The 25703-nt window shown below is 34.6% G+C and overlaps 1 protein-coding gene across 1 annotated transcript in view; it reads left to right on the top strand.

The window, feature by feature from the left end:
• Positions 1-25703, top strand: part of LOC116168900 (thrombospondin type-1 domain-containing protein 4-like) — a 161086-nt gene that overhangs the window by 55715 nt on the left and 79668 nt on the right. Inside the window, exon 6 of the mRNA XM_031484909.1 lies at positions 4187-4350. Coding sequence (XP_031340769.1) covers positions 4187-4350 — 164 coding nt within the window. The remainder of the gene's footprint in view (positions 1-4186; positions 4351-25703) is intronic.

The raw sequence follows: 25703 nt of genomic DNA, 5'->3' as shown, positions 1-25703 counted from the left end.
CTTCAACGTCTGTTGTTCAGTAGAACACGTTTATTACAGGAGCTTTATAAGCGTTTGGGGAGAAATAACGTAAATAATTCGAATGACCCCACACCAACAGCCAATTTGTTTCAGTTAAACTTATCTTATGAATTGGAATTTAACGCATACAAGAAAAATCGGCCGAAAAAGGTGGACAGAATACCTAAAGCATTTTAAATGACAATCGTTATTAAGGAGGAATAAAATTAACATTCACCTGTCACCTAATATGTTCGTTCTCATAAAATTACATACCTACATTCGTACAGTAGTACTAGGCATTTAATTTAAAATTCATATAAACACCTGTTCTCTCAATATTTACATTCTGAATAACCTCTTGAAGAGAATGACAATAAAGCTTTTTAGTTCGACTGCACCTCCTTCCGTGTTAACATTTGTACAACGAACATGGTGATACAAATTATGCATCGAGTCAGACCATTTATTAAATTATTTCTTGCAAATCGCCCAAAAGTAGTCCAGTAGGACAGAATGTAGGTCTAATTATTTTAATAATGTGTAGGGGTAGGTACCCTGTGCTTTGGGTGTTCAATTTTTCAAATTTTCGTCAATAATTCGAATTCGGTGATAAAATTTTCCAAAACGTCTTTCCGACATTTTCAAGTTAGAATCCCAGGTATCCAATTATAACATAAAATTTATTAAATTTTTTAAATAAATGTTGGTGACACCCTTGTTATAAATGTTATCTTTCGAGACAACATAATCACTCTGAATGAGTGATTTAATATCGTTTAACACCGTCCATCCTTTAAATTTACAATAGAAATCGCATCTGTCGATAAATTCCTTCCTACAGTCAGAAAGGGTGCTAAAAATGCCAATGCTCGGCAGCTTAGTCAAAATAGGGGATAGACCAAAATTGAGCAAAAGAAAAGATATATGTATAACAGTAGGCAGAGTTGACCCTGCTTTTATCTCACACGTTTGTCAAGGGCTCCCGTTAATTTTACTACTTAAAAATGGGCACCCTTGAATGGGACTGCGAAAAAATCTAATTTCGAAACTTGAAAATTAAAAAAAAAACTTGGTACAATTGGTCGGCCCACAAGTCAGAAATTCACGAAATTTATGATTTTAACAAAAACTATTTTAAAAAAGGTCGCATATTACAAGCCAAAAACTTATTCTGGTCCTTCCAAAACGTGGCCGAACATGCGCAAGTCGAATGTAGACGAAAGGCATTATTTTTTATTTTCAAAAACTAATCAATTAAGTTTGGTTTCGATATTTTCATAGCTACCGCCTACCATGACACCAAAGTTACTCGAAGTCATTCTCGAACGTCTGCCTACATTCATCGGATATATGTCTGGGAACATCCATGATACACGGATATCTTTGGGTATCTCGTGGACATCTACAACTGTGTACAGTGAATATGTACTGCGATTTCTCTCTCGGTCAACCCTATAACTGCACTAAGACTTGAAGATAAAGTCAACCCCATTGCATTTATATCGTTACAGAAATTATTTGCAGAGAATGGGAAAGAATTCTTCAAAAACTGTGCAACAATCATATGCAAAAGACTCGAAATAACCGTTACCCTCACCGTTATCAGGTTCTATTTGCAAAAGCGCTTAATTAGCTCGGAGTTCAGGCAAAAGATGTCATAGTCCAGGCTAAATAGCTCTAAAATAATTTATTATATAAAAAAAATTAGTTACCGGGCGAGACCGAGTTTTTCAGGAAGGTGAAATGAATAGAAATTGGGAAAAAATAATGAAAACAGTTGAATTTTTCCGCGGATGAAATTCTGGGGGTTGAAAGGGGTGGAAAGTGGTGTTTCCAAATTATGGCAAAACTATATAGCCTGGACTATCAATCGAAACAGACAAATCGAATGAGGGGGGGGGGGGGGGTCCGATTTAGTCACCAGCTGCAAAATGGCTCGTAATTTTGATACAAATCTTGAATTTAATCAGAGCAGTGAGGGGGCGGGGGGAGCGATCCATGATAGTCCGAGTCGCTCATACTTGCCTTTGGGTCGTTTTGTAGTTGAGTTACATTTACAGGGGTTGAAACTTGCATAAAATAAATTTAGTCTCTACGGCACTGGTCAAAGTTTTACTAAAATTAATTTTTTAGTAATAAAATAATAAATACCACGGATAGCTCAGTAATAAGTAAACTTTTAATGGCGCTTACCTTGCGGCGGAAAATTGGTTATTTATTTCCACTTTTAATCTGTAAATTAAAACGTAATGCTCTGATTTGATCACTCATAAATACTCATCATTTAGTTAAAACAAAGAGATTTAATAATCCCTAGACAGTAATTCTAATTACACTAACCTTAACGAAAAATGTAAAATGCCTAGACGAGGCGGTCATATCCTATCCTTTAATATCGAGAGTTACGAATAGGTCCTTTGTTAATTACATACATTCTAGTTTCTTAAATGCTATTTATTACCTATAGTCCTATACTAATTAGGCTTATTTATACCAGGAGAGCCCAGACTTGTAATACTTTATTTAAATGCGAACACGCTAATCCAATAATGTACCAAAACGAAAATGTTCGCGCAGGCTATCAGTTTTGCATGTGATGGCTTGTGATAAAGCACCCACTAAAATAATTTCGTCTAAATGGCGGCACAGTTTTCTCTTAAATTTTAACTTTCGCAATAAGACATCACGTTCTATTATGCGGCTTCATCTCTAATCTTTAATTGAAAATGAAATTTTACGCGATCTAAAAATGCCGCATTCAACGTACAAGATTTCGCTTCGAAACTTTGGCGAAGAATCCCTCTCTCCCACATAATTTTTACTTCGCACTCGCCGAGTTAAAAACCGAAACGGACCCAACGATAACCAAACTACGGTTATGTTGTTTATACATGCGAAGGTATAGCAGAAAGTGCGTCCCTCGTGCTACGTCATGACGGTTTTTAGAACCTGCAACACTGTGGCGTGGTATGAAATCCATTTCCTTTGGTCTAAAAAAGAAAGAAACAACCATAATACTACAGTTATTAAACACGATAATCTGAACTAAAGGTTATCATAACTACGTAGAATATTGGTTCATATGATTGTAGGAGTATTCACTCCCAAGGAAAATTGCACCAAAGTAAATTCGGCCTCGGAATATGCGCCTGGTCACCTGAAAGATCGCCCGCAAGTATGTTACCCAGTAAAATCGAGCCACCGAAAATTTACTCTCGAGGATATGCTCACATTTGATGGTGATAATTACGTTTGCCGCACTTCACTTATTAAAACCGCATGGCATTTTGTATTTTTATCGGGAGCAGAATATTCGTTAATTTATAAATGTAAAGGATGTTGTCTGTTGTGCAATATGACAAGTTCAGTTCATAAGTACCATAAATGTCATTAAAGTCCCCCCTCCCCTCATTTTGAGAGAAAGGATTAAACATTTTACTCCGATAGTAGTGGGTTAAGTATAGGAATGATGTAGGTCAACCTTCTAGGGAACCTCCTTAGAATCATTGTCGTGAGGGTTTCTCGAAATCTTGTGGGAATCGTACAAAACAACAAATAAAGGATTTTCTTTAAACCAATCTTTGGGTTGGAAAATTGAGGGCTTCCTAACTGCAGAATCAATTCATTGGACAATTACGTGGAGAAAATGGATTAAAGCAAATTAATTTGCCAAAGCCAACGTGTAAGCCTAAAAGTCAAAACTCAATAAACTCTCCTAACTATTGGCGAAGGTACTTGTAGCACACTAAGTAGGTTCCTATTTTCATGCATGAGTTTGATTGATACACATTATGAGACAACCCAAACTGTTTTATTTGCGAGTTTATAAATAGTTTGTATACATGGTCATTGTTTTATGAACACTTTTCTTGGAGAGGGGGAGATTTTCAACTTTATAGTATGAAGTTTAGATTGTACGTCGGCGATAGCTTCTATTTAAATCTGGTTGTTATGCAACTTTAATAACGTTTCTGAACAGAAATTACATACAACTCTAGGCTAGAATCTTTCTAGCGAACTTCTTTTACGGCCGCGGTTTCAATATTGCTTTCCTGAAAGCGGCGCTTTAGGGGAAGGATACGGTCCAATTTCCAAACTTTCCGATGGGAAATAAAAAGCATTTAAAAGAAACTTTTTTTTTATTACAAATGAAATCGTTTATTGTCCCTTTTGTTTGTTGAAGGGGGAGAAGAATGCTCTTTAAACTGCCGTCCTACAGGAATGAATTTTTACGCAACCTTTAATAAGACTGTGATTGATGGAACTTCGTGTTTTCATCCCTTGACGTCGACGGGAAAAGCCGCACCGCCAGGAACTCGCGGCGTCTGCGTTGAAGGACAATGTAAGGTAAGTGTCTATTATATCATCTTTATGTTATTTTTTATGTCGGGCAATAACGACTACAAATTATTGTAGCTCGCTATAATTTACGGCATTATGAGCAATTTTGTAATTTATCATTTCTCATTTCTTCTTATAATAAAAGTTGAGGCGCCAATAAAGAATATTTCATCAGTTGATATAAAGGCTTTTGGTCATGGACAAATTGGAAGCTCGAGTGTGTTTTGTGTTACATAATGTTTGCGCGGTACCTAGATTACCAAAAGTTTTGTTTTAACAAAAAAATTTAATTACACGTTAGTGGATGTAATTTATTCGGTTGGATTTATTGAAATTTCATGCACGTTCGTACAAACAATTTTGTTAATTTACATTAACAACATGACTAGCGAGAATTTCACCTTCTCAAATTAAATGAACATGCGCTAATGCCTAAACCTATATCGCAATCCTTAGATTTACGTACAAGACTAAGGAATCGGAGATAATGAGCAACACTGGTAAATTGATTCGTGTACCACTTTTCAAGAAGGAGATGTAAAAGCATTATTGGTGTTCAAATGCACATAAACTGTCCTAAGTTGTTTATGTGGGTTTTCAGTAGGTACTTATACATTTATCATCGCCAGGAAAAGTCTGTAAATCTTGTAAATTAAAGAAAAGCGTTTATGATATTTGTTAGTTCAAGGATGAATTAATTGTAATTAAAATTCTGAGTTATTGATAAATCCTAGAAGTTCTGATAATTAAGTCATAAAAAATCAATTTTTTTAATATGAAGGGCCAACTTAACGCATTAACCAGTTCTGTTTGAATTTGGAACATTTTCGAAACGCTGATTAAAAAACAATCATACACTGCCCACACTGTATCTACTGTTAATTGTGAGAATTGAACATCTTTTGTTTCATTATGGTACACTTGGGCTCGGAAAATAAGTTTTTTTTTACAAATTGTCGTTTCGACTTGGTTTTTCTCTGAAATTTTCTTATGGAATGTACGGTTTTGTTTATATTAGTGGAAAATTTATAGTTTTGGCTACCCAGAGGTGTAATTTGTTTAGGGGGGTGTCATTTGAAATTTTTTAAAAAATATGACATTTGGCGAAGGACCGAAGGTCCATCAAAAATTTTATTTTTTTGATAAAGTACCTAAAAAAATTACGTGACAGTGGAAGAGGTCTTAACCTGTGCCCCACTTCATAAATTAGCCGCCTGTGCTATTTAGTTTCTCTCCAAAAAAATTTCGAAAAACTGTTAAATGTTGACAAAAAAAGGTTATAACAGCGAAATCTTAAAAGGGTATAATATATAATAATAACATAACAAATAAGTACTTTTCAAGTACTCTCCAAATCAATAATAAAATATGAAGCGGTCCATTTAAAAATGCAAGTTTGGTACGTCACTGGAATACAGCACGCCCCTGATGATCAAAAATATTTTAGAAATGTAGCGACGGTAAATCTGTACAAGCACTCCAAAACCTCATCATAAAATGTTTTCAGCTATATTTTTTATGGAAGGATTAAAACTTGGGAAATATCACATAGTACAAACCGTTTTTATATTTTAGGGTTAAACTGTGAAACGTCATTTTATGAAGTTTCATTGCCCACATTTTATACGCGAGCATTGGGCTACATAGCCGGAAGGTCGGGTGTTCGAACCTGGGCTGAGGTAAGAATTTTTCATCTGTGGTGGAGATGGGAATTTCCTTACATTAATTTTGAGCATACCCCGCTGCTCCTTATTAGGTTTTCCTGCAGTTTTCCCAATTCGTAAGGTAAATACCAGGGTAGTATAGAACAACTTAAGACCTACTGCAGGGGCACCTCTAAAAAGCATTACACGGATCACTCTGTAATTGGACACAAGTCTGTTGAGGGTCCAGAAGAATAGAGGGACAATAAATTAATAAATACTCGTAGAGAAATAAATAAAAAAACCGGTTCTTGTCCTGGGTTCGTGCGGAAATAATTCGCGGACTCGTGCTCCAATTGATCGAATATGGTGGCGGTTTCGGAGATTCAATTCAATTAATTTTAATTATTTCAGTGAACTCAGACTTTTGATTTTGATCAATTAATTCGATTCAAAATCCGGAATTTCGCTATTGTGCGAAAAAATTTCTAAATGGAAACATCCACCCTAAATATGAGGAAACCTATGAAAACATCAAAACACAAAATAAAACAAATACCAAGATCTTAAAATTAGATAGTATATTTGTATTCTTTTCAAAATTCTTTTCTGCGTTATTATCTTTTAGTTTTGGAACGATCACTAAGCATTATTGTGTTCCAGTGCTTGTAAAAGATTAAGTAAAATCTTACTGTTTCAAATAAAATGTTGAGGTTTTAATTTTTATGAAGGTATTTCAAATACGTTTTAGAACTTGTCAAAATTTTTAAGTTTAATTTTATAGCTTGATAAAAAGGATAATTTATTAAGATCCTTTTGGAGGTTTTAATTTTTAAGAAGAATTTAATTAGCGGATGCATTACCATTTTGAGTTGGTCCTATCATTAACCCTAAAAAATGATCTTCCTTTCTAGTTTCCTTCTCGCTGTGCGAACCTGTCTCCTGTGACCTACTTTACTGTATGTTAAACATGTTGCGTTCCTAGCTGGACATCTTTCTCGGGGATGACACTCCTTTCCACAGAAATAGCATTCAGATTCCCTCTATTCTTGTGTGTGATCCCATTTTTTGTCTAGTTGGGTATGAGTTTGTAGAGCTGGCCCGATGTTCATTTACACAGCCATATGGCTCTGAGGTACATGTCAATGCAACATAATTAAATAGTATGCTATTGTAATTCATTTGTGATTCATGGCAAATAATATATTCTATTCTTCTCTATTCTATTCTATGACCAAGGGACTAACTGATTAAATTTTGGTCATTTGGACCTTCTGTTCGTTCATCTGTGTACATGATAACTCCGTCCGCTAGTGTACGTAATAACTCTCGAACGGTTTCGAATTTTTCAATCCTGCCCTCAATATTATGTTTATCATCATCATCACCAAGGAAGAACTGATTAAATTTTCGTCGTTTGTTATACCTGTTAATAGTATATTAAGTATGGAGAACGGTAAGGGATTTTTACCGTTCGAAGACAATTGTTTGGAAGAGGAGCGAAGCGACGACTCCAATTATTGTCTGAGAACGGTAACCCTTAACGTTCGACGTGCGTATAACATTTTTTGCGCGATCGAAATTAAAATTATCCAACCAATATAACTATGCACTAAGAAATTAACGAGCAGAATAAATCGAAATGATCGAAGTGGTATGGTGTACATCACTAGGCAACCAGTTTAAATGTCACAATTGAAATTAATAATTTCATAAAAATGTGCATGTGTCTGATGTAGTTTACTAGCTTTGCACTTCCTTTATGACTTTATGGGCGTCTTGCTATAGGAGACAACAGCACAAATTTTACGTTTAATGTACCTAATAATAATTAAAGATTAAATGTAATGTAAGACTGTTGATTTTTAAAAAGGCGTCGGTAAGTATTTTTTTGTACTCATTGAATGGAAAGATAATGTTTCCAAGCATCCTCGATGCACGGGAAAACGACTTTCCCGCATCGCGGTGTTTTTTAGTTTCCGCTGGAGAGAAGGCGTTATGCGCGTTCTTCGGTTGGTAGTACTTATTGAAGTCAACGAACGTCATGTCAATGGTTAACTGTCATCTGCTGTAAAATCAATTAAACCGTTGGTTGAGGTTATTTAGTGCGATTAATCGGAAACAGACGTACACTAAGTTTTACGTAAATATATAAACAAGAACTTATAACGCAATCAAATTATTTTTCAGAATTGAAACTCAAGAAAAAGTAAAATTTATTGTTAAAACGTCTTAAAATGTGACCAGTGATATTCTGCAACTATTCGCATATGCAGTTTAAGAAAGCACATATTAACACACACAACGCTTCCAAGGATTTTAAATGTAACGAGTGTATTTACGCAACTCAAGATATTCAGTGCAAACGATGCAATGCCGTGACCAGTAGCACTCATTGCAAAGGCAAAATATGTATTAACCAAAGATGTGGAAGTTTTAAATGTGACCAGTGCATTATTAAAAGTGGGTAGTTTAATTATGTTACCAACCAAACATATGATTGTGTTACCAACTCATGATTAAAAAAAAGCTAATTTACAAAACTTTATTAATTTTGACCTTTTTTTACGCAATTCGTTAAAAAAAATATTGTACCTAACTCTTTCGGAAAGAATTTTCCCGCATTCGCACTAAATGCAGCACTCCCTACGGTCGTGCTGCAAACAAAGTGCTCATGCGGGAAAATTAACTTACCGAACTTGTTAGGTAAATAACTATTGCTGTTCTGTTTTTAGATCGGTAAGTAATCATAGCAACTGGTAAATTCTACGTACTGTCATGGAAACACCCATGGTAAATAGTCAGAAATGACCGATCGCGCAATGGTATATTAAGATACAAGTGTATAATCAAGTCTTTAAAGCACGCGCAACGAGTTTAAGGCACGACGCAAAGCGGAGTGCCTTTAACGTTGCAAGTGCTTTAAAGACCAATTATACACGTGTATCTTATAGTATTTTTTATTATACCTGCAGTATAATTTAAAAATAGGAAATACAATGATGTCATATTGACGTTATACTCGAATTCGCGCTATGCAAATCATAAATCAACTTTTGAAGTGAAGCCGAAATCATAATACACGCGAAAATTTATTTTAACATTGGAATTTTTTAGTCTATTTCATATTAATCACATTCCGCATAGTTTATTATAAATTTAAATGTTTATAATATTGTTCTAAATATAAAGCCAACGATTACGGAGTACGACAATTATGCAAGATGATTTACATTTATAAACAGGAAAGTCTATTGCAAACTCCTCAAGCACCAAGTTTAATGTCTCAAGGACCTCTTTTTGTTCCATTAACGATTTTCTTTCAATTATCGGTTAAATTTTTTCTAGGTAGTGATACATGCACAATTACCATTAACTACTGAATGCTAATGCTTCTATTTTGTTTAGGAATTTATTCCTTTCGTGTATACTTAGTAAATCCCATAGAATTTTAAACAGGCTAATAGTTAAGAATTAAGTAATTTCCCATTTATTGCTAAATGGCATTTATCTACGTATACGTATGCGGAATGGGGGAGATGTAAATTACATAATTTAGCTTGTAGGGGAATATGGAAACTTTAAGCCAGGTGTTCTGGTAATGGTAACATACAATTAGGTGGAGATTTCGCTATTAATCTAAATAAATATTATAGACGAAAGGTGCAGCATAACGAGTTATTTGCTTATGGTCATGTATCTGAGACCATTCTGCTTCACTATATCTAAATATACCAACAACCACGCGTAGAAAATTTAATTGGTAGTAAAATATGGCTGCACGATGTTAAATGTATGATATTAGAACTATACAAGAAGGTGGTTAAGCTAGATTGAATATCGATAACAGGAACAATAGGCAAGTGTGTAATGTTTTCTGTTATCATAACTTTTATCCGTTAATATTTCCGATGTAATCGAGATACATTTATGTGCTTTTGTGCCATTTGAACTTTGAGTAAAATAAAACGGAATTATTGCGAACGCCGTTTTTATTTATGGTAATTTCTGCTACCGGCAAAATGAAACCGTAATACAATCTTGATTGGTAGTCAATTCGTTTCGAAGACAAATTTACAAGACGACGTTGATATGCGTTACTTTAGTTCTTTTGATTGAACAAGATTTTTCTTTGCGTTTTTCGTTTTCTTTCGTCTGACTGAATCAGAGGTTTAGATACCTTGGTCCATAGTTGGCAAACACAAACAAGAACTGATTATGAAGGCAATCAATAAGGGACAACCGAAAAAAAATGCTCATTTTAGATACAATTCCCAGGGCAATAAATATAATAGACCAAAATGTGTGATTGAAGCCAAAATACGGCGATACCGTATAATTCTACCAAATAGCACTGATTTGCACAAAAATTTGAATTTACTCGATCAATTCCCGGAGATTTCAAAGAATTTTTTACACAACTTTTGATTAACACCTGAAATAAATCTTGGGCACGGATATAAAAAATCTCACATGAAGATTCTATCTGGCTCGCACCAAGGATTCGCATAAACACACATTTAATTGATTGACAAATGACATTGGCAAAAATTTATTCCGATACACATGAAACAAAGTTAAACCACATTCCCTGAAAGAAAGAAAAGCTTACAGAGCTTGTTTAGACGGTAAGTAAAATTTTAAAAAATCCTAAAATTACTTAGTTACTTTATTTCCAAACCGATAAACTGCGTCTGCAACAAAACAACTAAGGCGAGCACCAAGAATTTAGCACAAACAAATTTACACAATCTTTAACCGTCGCGTCGTCGCCAGCAGGATTCCAGTATTAGACCGGGAGATGATGACACTTTTTGTGGTGTGATTTGCTACAAGTATGGCGACCATTCAAACGTTTAATTAAGTACTCCTCAAAACGAAAATGGTGCTAACTCTCTGGGAGTGGGGCCGTTATTGCGTGACGATTGTTTAAACATGTCGGAAAATTGAATGATTTTGGACAATTTGCTACACAAGATTCTTTGGATTTTCTGGTAGTCGGTGACAAAACAAATGACGGAAACGGAATGCCATACTTTTCCGGTGGGCCTTATAGCCCGCCATACTCATTTGAAAGTGTCGATTGTTTGTATTTTTTTTGGGTGATTTGCTACAAGCTCATTTTTTTATGAGCATCAAGTCCTCAACCAGTAATTCACGAAAATCAACCTGCCATACCGCAACGACGGGCCCCCATAGCCGCCATACCGGCACAAATATGTCATTTTTGTTAATAATTTTGGGCGGTTTTCTGCACCCTATAAATTTTTCCACCAGTTATTTTTATAGTCAGAAATAGAAATTTCGATACGCCATACCTGTGGCATGGGCCAATTATGTATAATATTGTTTCAAAAATGTATGAATTTTCGGAAAATTTGGGCGATTTGCTACAGTATGGCACCAATTTTTCGTAACAGTTTGAGGTATAATAAAAGTAAATATCAAGTTTCAAACATGAAGTCTGGGCCAATCTTATTTTATCACTAGATGTTATGTCGCTCTTAGTCAAGTTGTAGAGGTCCCGGTCGGGGTCGTTGTGTTCAGCATTGCATTCAATGGATCGCAGGTAGTGGGTAGCAGCTGCCGTCAAGTTTATACTACCCTCCATAGGTATCTGAACACCGAGTGTACTTTGATCAATTTTGATAAAAGTTTCAGGGTATTTGTATTTATTTCGAATTAAGAAACGATGAAAATTTGAACACTATAAAAATTAAAGTAACGCTAATGATAATAATAACAATAATAATAAACGTTTAAATAATTATAGCAAACGAGCTCCTGGGGTATGGCTATAGCATGTGCAAAACCAAATTTTGCACCTGTTGTTACATTTGCTTTTATTCTAAGTGCATATATGTATCAAATTTCATTTAAATGCTTTCATAATTAAGAAAGTTGGCAACTATGTTTTGAAAAATTTGCTTTTATCCAAAATGCCTAGTCCGAATTTCATTTAAATACCTTCATAAATCAAAAAGTTTGCAATTCGGTTCATAAATAGTCGAGATGTTAGGGCACTCTGAATGTTGAATCGATTGGACTCAACTTTTGGCATTGCGACTTATTTGGCTAAAGATATACCCATATTGAATTTCATGCAAATCGGTTCATAACTAACGGAGATGTCAAAAGGACCTTCCTTATTTTTGACCTACATTGCCAATTCACGAACTTCAATCTACAAATTTGATAAAGAATTCACCTGCGAAATTTCATCGTAATCGGTCCACTCGTTTTCGGGATATCGTTTGTAACGGACAGACGGACAGACACCGCAAAAAAAAAACTCACTAGGAGCTCGGTAATAATGATTCCATGGCCTTCCCCTTCGCTGGACCTAACACGTGTGGGTTATGGTGGGTCGGATGCTAAATGCTTTACAACCACCTGTAAACACTTGTAAATGAGATCTTCACAGGCGTCTTTTAGAATCTTGGAACAGTGTATCACAGGCTATGATTGATTCACTCATTTTTAGTATGCACAGTCGAGTATATGAATGCGCAAGAATCGATGAAATGATCTATACATTATTAGTGTTGTTTGAATTTAGAAATAAATACAATACATAAAATGTTTAAACAAATGCCTATTTCATTTTCATGATTTTTCTTGTTCATTTTTACCCATGAATTATTTTTCCGAAGTTCGCGAGAAGATCGTTTTCAAGGTTCCTTGCTTGTCCCAGTTATAGCACAAAGATGTTATCGGAAAATAGATTTTCATTTGTGCCGGTATGGCGGCTATGGGGGCCCGTCGCTGCGGTATGGCAGGTTGATTTTCGTGAATGACTGATTGAGGACTTGATGCTCATAAAAAAATGAGCTTGTAGCAAATCACCCAAAAAAAATACAAACAATCGACACTTTGAAATGAGTTTGGCGGGCTATAAGGCCCACCGGAAAAGTATGGCATTTCGTTTCCGTCATTTGTTTTGTCACCGACTACCAGAAAATCCAAAGAATTTTGTGTAGCAAATTGTCCAAAATCATTAAATTTTCCGACATGTTTAAACAATCGTCACGCAATAACGGCCCCACTCCCAGAGAGTTAGCACCATTTTCGTTTTGAGGAGTACTTAATTAAACGTTTGAATGGTCGCCATACTTGTAGCAAATCACACCACAAAAAGTGTCACCATCTCCCGGTCTATATTTAAAGGAACACCACTTCCACTATAAAATACTCGAAACGCGTCAAACGTCTTCGTTATTCGCACCAGGTGTGCGTTAATTAATTTTCATCTGATAGAACTCCTTATCGCAAACCGCCAGATATGCTTAGGTTACATTTTAACACGCAATTTCACGTTTGTCAACTAAAAATACACAAATCTCAAATAAACAATTTACAAAAACGATAAAGTTCAAACAATTACAAACAATTCCATAAGGGAAAATGACACTGAGACATATTTAAATACAATCAACCTGCGCTTATTTCGTAAATAATCCACCATATTTACACTTAATAAATTGAAATATTGTCAGATACAGGGTGTCCCGTCTTTATATTTTGGTTTGGACCGAAATAACGTCTACATGATTTTATTTACACAACAGTTGTAACGTTCTTCTCTTTTTTATTTATATTCAGTTTAAGTAACTTCGACTTATGCTCTCATTTAAATTCTTACGCCTTTTTAAATCCGTCTAGATGTAAGTTTTTTCTATGGTAGATTTGCTATTACCTTAGTTCTTTGTTTTCTCCGCTAGAGGCCATCCGAACGTTATAGGTTTCATTGACCTTACTTCATTTTCTTGTCGTTAGAGTTCACGCTATACAGGTTGATTCAAATTCGAGGGCCACCATGTGGATCTTCGGGAACTGTAAGAGATAGGTAAATAGTTTAAATTTTGCAAAGTTGCGCTTTTTGATGCTTAACAAAATGCAGTTTTGAAACTGAAAAAATTGCTATTTTCGGAGATATCCAGAAAAAACCGAAATTTTGCAAAATGGTTTTTATTTTTTACTGAAGTCATTTAACAAGATATTTCGAAGTAAATAACACATTATTATGGCCACTTTTTTCCCTCTACAAGATACTAGTTTTAAATTTTGAATCCGACGTTTTGTCTCCGGTTGACCATCATCAACTTTGTTTTTTCATATGGAAGTAAATTTAACATTTTGTGTCATTTGATAGAGAATTTTTTTCTGAGTTCAAAAATGTACCTAAACATCATAATTTTTGTAATATTGTTAACATGTCTTCGTACGTCGTTTTTTGCGTTTTTACGAATTAAGCGCTATTTCGTATTAAAAGATAGCGATGTTTACTTTTTTAAAATAAAAAGAAATTATCTATCAAATGACAAAAAGTTAAAAATTACTTCCATAAGAAAAAACCAAGTTGATGATGGTTGACTGGAGACGAAACGTCAAACTTAAAATTTAAAAGTAGCATCTTGTAGAGGGAAAAAAGTGGCCATAATAATGTATCATTTATTTCAATATATCTTTTTAAATAACTTCGGTAAAAAGAAAAACGATTATGCAAAATATCGATTTTTTTCGGGATATTTCCGAAAGTGTTCGGAATCTTTTCAGTTTCAAAACTGCATTTTGTTAAGCGGCTTCAAAATACGCAACTTTGCCAAATTTAAACTACCAACCTATCTCTTACAGTTCCTGAGCTCCCCATGGTGGCCCTTGAATTTGAATCAGCCTGTATACTTTTTCTGCACTTCTATCCCTTCTTTAGCTTGGTCTTGCGTACAGTTGCCTTTTTTCTTCGCAGAGAATAATCGTGCCTTCATGTTGATTACATGCAAATTATTTTTCTTGATTTTACTTGACTTATTATCTACCAGAATAGGGGCTCTTGGTATTGGAATTTGGTTTTGGCTAGTTAACATAAATTGAATTATTGATTCTTATTGAGTATTAATTTTGTTTTATATACGATTTACCACGGTGTTAGACATTGCTACCGCCATATTTATGTGCCGCTCTATTCACTCACTCTCTTGTTTGTGTTGTTATCTGTTACAAATGAGGCAGAAAAGCACCCATCTGAGCTCAAGAAGCCGTTATTCAAAACCTACACTGCACATTTTATCATGAGGGGAAAATGTTTCTCAAGGCTGGCGTAGGTAACCATGGTAATAGAATCAACAACATTAGGTACGAAAAATGAAGCAGCGCAAGGATACTATATAATTATAGTATCCTTGGAAGCAGCGTACTTTAAGTCGTGTATAAAAGACGTTACCATTATAAGAAACAGTGAGTTTTTAACTTAAAACGACTTTAAATGAATCTTAGAAGGGGTTTAAAATGTTAAAACGATATAAAATGATATTCTGCAATTAATCATTCAAATTTGGCAATTTTACAAGAGCTTTCAATTGCACAGTGACTTCAAAAAACAGCGTATGTGTATCATATTGCGAATTAAAACATGGACCTTAATCTATGTCTTAGTCCTATGTAACATAATATTATTACCAATCGCCCTCTTTGCGTCATACTGAGGGAGTCGTTCAATTTTGAATCATAATACTTCATATGTTAAATGTATAGTAAGTGAACCCGCATTGCCCAAAGGTTGCTACAATTCAATTAACACGCATAGCGAACACACCGTGGAGGATTCCGGAAAATCAACATTAGCATAGCTTTAATGATAACATGTGCTTTACAAGTAGTATGGAGTAATCAATCTAATCCGTTAACGGCGACATTAATCTTGATTTAAGGATACCTTTTTTGGCACGCTAATACTTTTTAATAGAGTAACATAAATTAAATGTAGAAAAAATTAATTAAGATGTATCGCTTCCAGCGTTAGTGGATTTGTCGCATTAGTACGTAATAGACTTAATTTCACAACACAATCTGCATAAATTAAAGGGTTGTGTCAAAACAAAACAAATCCGAGACATAAACAATAACTGCTCGCTTTAATGGATCATAAATCCCGTTTTTATGCAATTCTTTTAATCCAAAGTTGACAATTCGTGATTGTTAATGATGACAACGCCTAATAATTTCCCAGTTGTTTTCGGGGTATGGCAAAGATCTAACATACTGCAATTACAAACTGCAAAAAGATGCCCACAAAATCCAGCGTTTACTTTATAGAGAAATCCGAATGTTGGGGAAAAGGAATAGGGAATTTCCAGCTCCTCGCTGTATTCAGTACTAAATCGGTGAAAATTAATTCGCTACAGTTACGCGGAAATCAAACCGGCAACCGGCCACCGGAATGGTTAATCCCTCCAAAAACCAACCGGATGAAATCGAAAAGTGGCAATTGATAGAACACCGAAGGCAAGGGCCCCCTTGCGTTAGTTATAAACAACGCTATGATCTGAAGTACGGTAGGAAAGGAATGAAAAATGAAACACTATGAATAGAGATACTTAGTATAATTTGTATTTTGTACAAGGCTTTACACTTTGTTCAGTTATTTAATCAATAATTTCGAATAAGCAATAATAAAAATTGTTGCATTAAATAATGGATTGACACGGTGTTTACTTAACGGTAGCAAACCAAGATGGCCTTAACGTAAGAAGCGTGCTCACTTTCGAGACGGCAGCGCAGAGAGCCTCTCCTTTTAAAATATCACTTCAGTGACACAACGCAAATGTTACCCCCTTATCACATTAACGATCTTGTTTAGAACCGATTTTTGTTGATATAAAGATCCTTACGTCAAATCGATATTTTGTTGAAAGAAGCCCATAACCAAGATGAAACAGAAGGGGTGGCAGGTATCTTTCTAGGCGGGGCTTCAGGAAAAGGATGACCATCAGATTATTATCCAAAATAAGTCTTAGTTTGTAGCTTTGTACCCAAATAAAAAAATTAAATAAAATAAAAAATAAAAAATAATTTTTGTTTATTTATTTTAGCCTTTATTTTTAAGTGTCAGCCAAGGCTACTCTATCAACCCAACCCACTATACATTTACCTCAGTACTGCAGCCCAGCTTCCACTTCACTGCCTCACACGGGCCCACATTTCCCTGTTTGATAATAGATAGATAGATAAAAGTATAGTATAGCCCCTCTTAGGTTCCACACAGAGCGTAAAACCCACGTTCTGATTATGGCTGAACTCCACCTGTCCATCATCCCCGGACTGCGGAGCTGTGTTGAAATGTCTTTCGTTAATCAGTAATAATGGCATTTCGCTCATCTGCTACATTTTACAGAAAATAATTATATCACACTGATCCTTAACGAATTAGTTGTATCGGTCATCCTTTGAGATGACTAACTTATTTTTTTAATGCGCCATAGTGTCCAAATAGTTAATCAAACTTGGAATGCGACAGGGTGACGAAGGTAGAGTTTTTGCATTTGAAAGGGATAGTAAAACCCAAAACAATGTAGTTACGATATAATAAGTATCCATTACGTATGGCATTAAAACAAATTATCAATTTTTTTTTAAATCAATATACTAAACTTTTTGTATTTTTGAGTTTTTTATCGATTAGAGATTTCCTAGGTAAAGGAGTACGTTACCAAAGGGCAACATAGCTCTACTAAACATATAGGTTTCAAACTTTATGAAAACTAAAACCAAAAAAAATTATTTAAGGCGAAAAAGGGTTTCAAATAAATTTGATCCACCGTGTATGCTAATCTAAAAGTGCACCTCAACACATTCTACAGATTGTTTCATATAAGTTTGTACACATAGTAGTAGAGTAGACTAAAGAAAAGATTTATTTCAAATAAAACAACGTTCTAAACTTTATTTTGGAAGCTATGTCCTCAGTTGTCAGTTGTCATAATTTAAATGTGAAAAGTCTGACGAGTTACTTTTTCAACAACAGACATTTCTTTTTCCTTATGTTATAGCGTACTACCCTCTCGAATATTACATGACGTGATTGTTGCATAATTATCTATATGTAGCTGAATGACGTCTCTAGATGTACTTATCTATAACACTTGTCATTAACCCATTTCGAAATAGAATTTGATCATCTGTGAATGAAAACGAACAAAATACCAGTGAATGATTTGCATCGACAATAATAGTTTCCATTTGAAGTTCTACATTGTTGGCAAAATGCGACTATTAAAAACAGTTGTAAACAAGACGTTAAAGTCCCATGAAGATAATTTACTAAAAACAATTTTTAGCGATTACTACACTATTACAGCTGTAGATAGACCACTAAATAGTATTTATAACACTTCGAAGGATGTAATCATAAATTTGCAACGTCAAAGATCAAAACAAACAACGTCGGTGGTTCATGTGATGATGAATGATATTTAAAAGTATGACGCGTAAATATTTTGCGTTCTTATCTTTGGGGCTATAGTTTAGTTAAAATTTATAATATGTATCAGTATAATAAAATTGGATTTTGGTTACTTCTCACATTTTGGGCACCTAACCGATTTTGAGCTTTCGGTTTATTTCCTCGTTCTCCAACCCGAAATGTCCTTAATTACACGCAATTTTTCTCAAATGAGACCTATGTAGGCTGTTTAGCTAAAACTCTGCCCACTATAAAATAAAGATAATAAAAAATAGTGTTAAAATTTACTAAAGTGTAAGCCTTCAACAATAATTAAACTTATACAGTTTTCTGTTGAAATCCAGAAAAACCCACTTAACAAAACGCAACGCACGAACTTGTTTTTCTTTAACTTATCTTCTCTTCAAATCGCAGGAACGTACATTTACTCAATTTGAATTAGACTGGCTTTAAATATGTCTTTTCAAAACTCGAAGTCGGCTAACTTCGTGATCATTACATTATGATTAATTACCTTGACGAACAAATACGAAACTTAACGCAGCACGCGCGTCTTTTCAGCTTCAACGAACAGCAACTCGGCCTCAAAATTATCCAAAAAGGTCCCTATGTTACGCTAACTTTAGTATTAAACGTATCTTCGCTAATTTTAACAACTCGAAAAACTTCATCCAATTAACGGAACGTAACAGCACTCTGTTCTTAGACGCTCTTTAAATTCTCTTATCTCGTACAACGATTTTCTATGAAAATACGCAGTTTTTTTCCCGATAAAATGCACTAATAAATTACTTCAACCTTTTAACAAAAATAATCAAAGTGCCCACAAATAACCCTGTATTCTCGTTAAATTAGTAAGCCCGTTTGTCACTCCTCTAACGAAAACTACAACAAGCATCATAAAACTAAAATATTGATGTCTTATCCAACTTGGAAGTGCGCCCGTCTAGTTCACATCCCTTTTTGGACAGTCGGCTGTCGACATTTTTTTTTGTCCGAACAAGAATTGCTTTTTCTCGAACCTAAAAACCAATGTCGTTGTCTCCGTCATTCTGTATAAAATCGGTATATCATGTAACTTTGAACTTTGAACCTTCTTATTTGGAACAAAAGTGTATTACATTTACAAAACTCCATGTCTTACAAGTGCTTATGTTAGTTTTAGCGATTTCAAGTTTGGACGAGTTCTGAAAGAGAGGGATGTCCAATCACTGCCATTACTGGAAGAAAATTTGCTTCTGTTTGGCAAATGTAAACTAAATTTCAACATGAAAACATCCAACTAATTTAAAATTACCCCTTCCCAGTTCAGTTTTATTAAAATACACATAAAATAGAAACCTTGTTGGCTAATTAAAAATTGTACACGTGATCGTAATATCTTAAGGAGTCTGTCTTTTGAACTGCTTAAGGCGATAAAAAACAAAATGAGCGATTTAACAACAAACTTAACTGTTAAGTAATTTCAGGATTGAAGTGGCATCGATCCCCATAGAAGTTGTCTGCGTGGAAAATTTCCCCTAGGTCTAGGCCCGTATTTGTGGCATATGAAGTTAAGGAAATTGCCCAAAATATGTAGTAGAATTTTCCTTACGATACTCTCAGATTGATTAGATTTCTGTACTGGTGTCTTACGACAACTTTCCTTATGTCAAAGTGCGTGTTTGTTGATAATGGATTAATCAGATCGGAGATAAAAGTCAACCAAATTCGGTGCTACTAGGAATACGTATTGCGCGCTTAGAATATGTTACATCGCTAGTATGCACTGTATCCCAAGATAAGGCAAGAAAAGGATTTTGTCTTTACACCAATAAGCGAATGCTTGTAACTGGATGTTGTCATAAATGTAAGGGTTGATACGGAACTTAAAAGAAGTCGATTTGACCAGATTTGAGGATAATTGGGTGGGGTCTTTGTATGGTGACATTACCCAAAAAATGGTGTGCCACAATTTCGCTGTATCTCTTCACCTTAGGAGGAGAGAATAAAGAGATTTAAATGTTTTTTTTTTAATTCCCACGCATAATCAGTTTTTATAGAAAACCTTAGATTTTAATTGGCTATGATTAAGGAAGTGGATGAAATATGTTCAGTTTAGATCAAAGTGATTAGGTCACAGAGGTGTCGCAGGTGATACGTAATAATTAACATTCAATTAAATCTTGGATGGTTCAATTAAAATATACAGTCGTCCGCCTTCGATTGCAATAAACATTTAACTGGTGCATGAAATTGGAGTAATGAACAATTCGTTATATATGAAGTAGGTGTTAATACAAAAAATCGAAAAGGTTGACTTGCAAGCGTGTAAAAAAACGTCGTTATTCGCGTTTTCTTTTGCGGTACACTTTGTTTTAATACAGAAGGTGCATTTGAATGAATTTGAATCCCATTACTAATCAGAGAAATTTATGATCTTAGAATATTAATGGTCTGTCTACTAATTGCCACTAATATATTATTGGTCTTAAAGCAGAATGAGTCATGGGCTAATGTAATTCAAATTATCAACAATCAATGGCTTAATATACTAAGATTCATTGGGCAGAAGCCAAAACCTGTCGAAAATTCAAAGTTCCTTTCTCCGAAATTGGTTGCACAGCAGAATAAATTACCAATAAATCGCAATATATCAGTGCACTACGTCAGGAAGACAAATTGCACACTGTCCATATTCAGTACGTTATCATACAATGGAACATCTTTCTTAAGTCAACAAGAGGGCGTTATCTAGAAAAAATATTACCACTTTGTTGACCGTTCTTGTGAAGATTAATTGATCAATATTTCTATGCGCCACCTCCACTTTTTCTTTTCTCCGCAATTACTAATGAAATTGCCTTCGGAGAGAAGTCATAAATTAAATGAAAACGAAATTATTGTCGAAATTAAATAGAAATTTGCTTATTTCAAACGGAATGTTGTTGTAAGCTGGCGGCAGTTGTATTAGATGCGTTTCAATCTTGACATAATTAACCGGTTTGGGTCATTATGAACGGCGAAGAATTTTAATACGTTAGATACAAATTTCAGATTGCTCTTAACGTCACCTTTCTGGTAGCTTCCTTGGCTCGCTAAAAATTTCAAATGCGCTCATTTATTTGATCGAATTAGGTATATTAGACGAGAACGAATAATTCTTAATCCATTTATCATGTCAAATAATTCATGTAAACTTCGGCCTCCCATTTACAGAATTTTGGAATTCTAATCTGGGTTTATGATAAATCTTAGGAATTGTTCCGACAATTATGTATGTGACAGTGGTCCCCTTTGTACCCTCTAGCTTCAGTCTTCCCTTAGGATGTCTATTCCTTTGAAGAATACTGAAATAGTCCTAGGAGCAGCATCTTTTGGCATTCTCGAGTGTTCTTCATTCGCTCAAATAACATCTGCCTTGATCTGTTATATGCCTCACAGTGATTCAGTATATACCTAGAAGTTTCTTCTTCCTTCTGACCCCATCTGTAAAGTGCGGGTAGAAGCATTCGATGAAGTGAAACATTTCTCATTTCTACTTCTAAACAAATTAACCTTTAACTTATTTTCTTCCTGGTTGTTTTTACGTTTTATGGTTCCTAAATTTTGGCGGACATAGGAATCTGTTCTAAATAAACAGAGTCATCCGGGCAAGTCTTTTGAATCTGAAGGCTATAGAATCAAGGAATCTAACGGGCGATCAAAAATGAGTTGCGGTCTTGACGCCTTTGGAAGTTTAAGTTAAATATGATTTCCTATGTAAACAAAAATTCCAAAGGTGACTCGACAGCAACTCATTTTTGATCGCATAGTATAACAAATAAAGAGTTTTAATATTCGGAAGAAATGAAACAATCCTAAGACTCTAAAGACAGAATATGATCAGAAAAATCCACAAATATCCGAAACATCTGAAGTAATATAAGGATCTAAAAATCTAAAGAAACTAAAAATACAAAAAATTACAAAAAACAAAAAAATGCAAAGAATTTAAAGTGAAAAATCTGAAGAATTTGAATAATCTGATGCAACTGACGACTCTAAAGAATTTTAGAAGTTTGAAGAATTGAAGAACTTGAACTTACTGTTTAAAGAATTGACAAATTTGAAGTAGGGAATTAGAAAAATTGTATTTTACTTATAGGGTTCATTCAAATATTTGGGTACCTTAGACTATTGACTAATGTGCATTAGATAATTAGTTAGATGAGGAGCAGGAGAGCCGGTATTATGCCGTCCAAACCGGGCGACTTGTATGCTGAGAACGATTTCACCGCCCAGGTCACCCTCGCCACGTCCACCACCTGACAGGCAACCGCCCAGTCATTCTCCGTGGGAGTGAAAGGGGGACCTGTACTTTTACCTGTACTTTTGCCAATTTTGTTGAAAATGCAATTAATGCTAGATTTAAAAATTTGAAATACAAGTTGCACCTACACAGCGGAAGAGGTATGTACCTCTACCTATATTAGCATTGCTTTCGGAAACTTTTGCTCTCAACTTAACTTAAAATGTACAAAAATACACTTGTCAAAATGTTCGGCAATTTCACTAACAGGCGAACGTAAATTCTTTCAGTGCAGTGCGTGTTATTTTTAAATAAATTACTTTAAATTTCTACAGTTGCCTTAAATATACGAATTCACTATTAAATTTTATTATACGAATAAAATTTCCACTTTATTTTGGAATGGTAAAACATATTTATGGCAAGTTTACGATCGAATAAATAAGTAAAATTATTTTCGATTTCTATTAGTTTTCGTATTATCTATTCATAGACGGCACTTCCCAAATTGACTGCAATGAAGAAACAAATTGTTAACGAACAACGGAGAATGGTATCACAACTTTAATGATATTTTGCTTAGATTTATATAATTATAAGTACGGTAGCGAAACAAATTAGAGAGATACATAGCGCCTAATAATGGGTTCTCCAAGATTAGTGGCAATAGTTCATGTTGGTACAACAAATTAGTTTTCATGACAGATTATTTCATGATTGATCTTGTCAACGTCTCAATATAAAAAGTTGACGTATTAATTATAGCGGAGTTAAGCAAACAACGTTGACACGTTATAATAGACTATGCTTATTGGATGCATTGTAAATAAATCATGCTCGAAGCGCATTTCAATCATCACCATTATGGAAATTCAGTATGATGTTTTAATTATAAAATCTAATATAATTTTGTCCAGCCTTATTTTACTTTATACACAATTACGAATTTAAGATACGAAACAATTTGATTGTAGGTATATTGCTGGAAGGGAATAACGATGAAATTGGGATTATGTTAAAAATATTTTAAATTTTTCAACAGGTTTTATGAAATGTAGGTACAAATTACTGACACGTTATTATTTTAATCTTACTAACCCACGAACGAGGACCGCCAAACTAATTACTCTACATGGAATTTTTTTCGGGATACACACATAGCATAGTACCTACTCTACGCGGTGTTTGAATTTTCATCGAAACTCTGTTGGTTTCAACAGGATGGAGTACCCGCGCACAGCGCCCTAATAGATTATCTATCGGCCAAATGTCCTGGAAAATGAAAAGATTTGTTGGATATGTATTTTCGCACGATTATGGCGTTGTGCGCGAGTACCCCATGCTGTTAAAACCAACATTTTCAACGTTTTTCGTTTTTGTTTTTTTTTTGTACCGTACATCGTTGTATTTGCGTAATAAAAAATGGTACTCGATATAGTATGTACTTTTTTTTGCGGCCAGATAAAAAATAAAGTTCATGTTGATTTCTGCGAAACGAAACTCAACGTTGTCTCTCAAAAAGTGGCAATGAGAAAATGTTTTTAATGTTTTTGTATCTGTTCAAATAACATAAAAAAATAGTAACAAAATCGGCAAAGTTCGGTTTTTCTGGCATATCTTCGAAAGAAACTGGTCGCAATAATACCTCCAAATTTACTAAACGGTAGAATATATTAAATTTAAAACACATAACAACTAACAACATACAGGTCTCATTAGTTTTCTTTTACAACAGCCATGTTAAAATCTTAAAATGTTACTTTCTAAGACGTTGACATAATCTTGTACCTAAATGGGGGAAATATCACTATTTAAAAAAAATTAAATTTTCTTCAACTCTTCAACAAATAACTGTCAAGTTCTATTAAAACAAATAGGAAATATTGCTTACTTTCTAATTGATATTCACAATATTACTATTAATTTAGGAGTTCCTTCCTTATTTAAAATTAGCTTAATTATTGTAATACAACAAAAAAACAAATCTAACAAAGATTTCCCACGGCACTTCTACAGTATTTATACGGTTTTCGAAGTCAACAGTACCTTCCACTATTCCTTCTTAATCCGATGTTGCATCCACCTTCATAGAGTCCCCCAGGATAGAGTTTGTATTTTTTGGTATATGGAGTTTCTTTTTTTACGTGAATTTGAAAATTTTTAAATACTTAGGCGTTCCAGATTAGCTAGATCCAATCCGTACGGTAGGCGATCTCAGCTTTCCTCCTGAGCAAGGATATAAACAAATAAGTTCGCAAATATGATGTAGATCAAAGGAATATGCGTTTACTTGCATAATTATCTATAACAATATTTATACATCACCTGCCTCGAATTCTCTGAATTTAATGCTCTTTTTTGCCGCACACAGAAATTTATTTGCTGTCGCTAAAAGTCTCCCTGCGAATATCTCATATGCAGCTCCAGTGGTTCATTTGCACACCGCCCACAATTCACCGGGTACTAAAACTCGCGGACCTCCAAAGGCAAAACTAAACCCCTAAAGCACATAAACCAAGAAAGGATGCGCACGTAAAGGCGCAAGCACTTCGTCACGCTATGTACCTTCACAAAAGGTATAAACAAGCGCTAGAGCGACGGTACTGCTAATAGACTAAAAGCGCATTCAATGAGTTATACTTAGACATTCAGCGAAACAACGGAACGTTACGAAATTTACCAGTATAGGAAATTTCATACGTCAACTGCTTCATAGTGAAAGAAAACCAACATTTTCGTTTTGGTTGTATCATTTGATCGGCGTGATTGCGTTTAAATAAATTTTACCACGAAAGCATAGGGGTCAAAGGTACAGAACGTTTTATTGCGTTTTTACTTGAGTGGTTAGTTAGGAAAAAAAAACAAGTTTATTAACCAAATTAGTGCGCCTCTGTTTTTTAAACTGGGCATTCTAGAATAAACGGCAACCGGTAAAAAGTTTAAAGACGGTTAAAGGACAAAATTGATATTTCGATACTGCGGAACATTGGTAAATATTCCAGTAAATAAACTACTAAATTGAGAAACTCGAAGCCCAGTTTGTTTCTGAATTGTATTGCACAAAGCGTTCCATCAACCAATTTTTCGAGTTGCGGCTACCTTTCATAAGGAGAAAATCAACTGTAATTTTGAGAAAACTTCGACTCATCGATTAAATTTTTGCATTGTATAAAAACAGGAGTTTCGGGATTTTGGATAGCAATTTGTA

Source organism: Photinus pyralis, unplaced genomic scaffold (assembly GCF_008802855.1).
Source record: "Photinus pyralis isolate 1611_PpyrPB1 unplaced genomic scaffold, Ppyr1.3 Ppyr1.4_LG1, whole genome shotgun sequence".
Lineage (NCBI taxonomy): Eukaryota > Metazoa > Arthropoda > Insecta > Coleoptera > Lampyridae > Photinus > Photinus pyralis.
Note: the sequence above shows the minus strand (reverse complement) of the source record. Positions and strands in the feature narration are given on the sequence as shown.